We start from the raw sequence: 1,911 nt of genomic DNA on the forward strand, positions 1-1,911 counted from the left end.
AATCATGTCTTACACCAAGTAATGTATTAGACTTTAGGTCTAATTGCAGTTATAACTTTATTTCTAGACCCTAGGTCCATCGGCATACAAATTGTAGCCTATATTATAGGCATACTTAGACCTATACTAACTATTACACTAGGCATTGCAGTGGAACAGATCTAATGACTAAGTTAATAGATCTAGATATAATATTTGTTCTAAAAGTTAGGCTTAATAAATCTAAATCTAGAATTGATGAGGTAGGGTTATATCTAGATCTGGGTAGATTTAATACAAGGTGCTTTCAATCTATGCACCCAAATCTAAGGTCTAGTTTAGATGTATAAAGCTAAATTTCTGTCATTATTTTTACATCTAGAGTCAAACCTAAGACTAAAAAGTCTAACTTTTTATATATACACGTAGTAGAGCAGATGATCAACATCTTTTATAATTTTTCTGAAACTTGATTAGTGAAAGCTATTATTTACATACTTCAATTTATCCATTGTCACGCCTACTGTCTGATTTTCAACATTCTCTGGAGCTGACACCAGCATATGTAACCTATCCACCAACAATGGAAATAACAACGGATCCTGGAACACAATTGAACAACAACAACAAACAGATTATCTTTTCAGTCAAGTTGCTGTAAATATTTATGATGGTAACAATATATTACAGACTGTTATAAATCCTACCCACATTTGTCAGTAATTAATTTATTTATTCTATATTTTGATTCACTAAACGATAAGTGACTTAAGATATTTACTTGCACCTTATCACCTGGCGGGCAAAGCGTTGTGTATTAAATTCCTTTGTGTGCTACACTTTCAATATATATATATATCTAAAAATTCAGAATGCCAAACTTCACTACGGCCTGGTTCTGGCATAGCCTGGTAGTTAGGGGACTCGTCTCACAATCTGCATGTCGCGAGATCAAAAGCCGATGACGAACATGATAGCCCTTCCAGCCGTGAGGTCATCATAATATTACGGTGAAAGTCAATCCCTGTATTATTTGATAAATAGTAACCCAAAAGTTGGCGGTGAGTGTTGCCTTTCAATTATTGGTAGTTTAAAAATAAGGACAGCGGTAGATGATAGTCATAGTAGCTTTGCTATAAACAAATAAATAGTAAGGTCACTATAGTCAAAAAGTAGCAAGAGTGAGTTGCTTCGAGGGGCTATACTGTCTTTTCAAGTGGCTGGCTTGCGATAAGTTTATGTTTGTGTAAATGCCCTCTTACTGAAGCCCTATAGAGTGTTAACAATAGTTGGTTTACATTTTAATTTTGATTTGTTCAGTTAAGTTAAATACTGAACATATTAAAAATAGTTAACCTTAGTATCACTAGTTTCAACATATTATGAAAATAATGGCTGATAAAATAACAGACATCGTAGAAAGTTAAGTTCTTCAGACATTTAGCATCTGGATACTAACAATAACGGGCCTGAGGCATTTATATATTTTTTTCTTTTGGAACAGAGATGTAGATAAAGAGAAAGAAGTACAGTTGATTTCTAACACTACCTATACTATCTAAATCTGTTTACGTCGTTGTCCTTTCTGTAATAAAATGGTTAAGTAAAATACTTACAAAAAGTTATGTTTAACAAACCTGTATGAAATGATAACCTCCTCGGATTTGTTTAACAAAGTAACTAAACGAAAATCGCGGTGGAATTGTGACATACAAAAAATTTACCGTATTTTTCGGAATATAAGACGCACCCTTATTTTGAAGACAAAGTTTTTTGGGGGATAAAAGCTACAGTCGCATTTGAAAGCTTTTTATTGAACAAAAATTCAGTTTGATACTTTAAAAATTAGTATATATTGTTCTAAACACAAAAGAGTTCAAAACATCAAAATAAGAAAATACTGTAAATAGAAAAAAAGGTTTACTGTTATTT

General features: G+C 32.3%; 1 protein-coding gene across 1 annotated transcript in view; it reads right to left on the reverse strand.

Annotated features, from left to right (window-relative positions):
* LOC111086783 (uncharacterized protein C12orf56 homolog) overlaps positions 1-1,911 on the reverse strand; it is a 44,428-nt gene that overhangs the window by 41,377 nt on the left and 1,140 nt on the right. Inside the window, exon 2 of the mRNA XM_022391026.1 lies at positions 478-581. Within this exon, the coding sequence (XP_022246734.1) occupies positions 478-581 (104 nt within the window). The remainder of the gene's footprint in view (positions 1-477; positions 582-1,911) is intronic.

The sequence above is a fragment of the Limulus polyphemus genome, unplaced genomic scaffold, assembly GCF_000517525.1.
Source record: "Limulus polyphemus unplaced genomic scaffold, Limulus_polyphemus-2.1.2 Scaffold1426, whole genome shotgun sequence".
Lineage (NCBI taxonomy): Eukaryota > Metazoa > Arthropoda > Merostomata > Xiphosura > Limulidae > Limulus > Limulus polyphemus.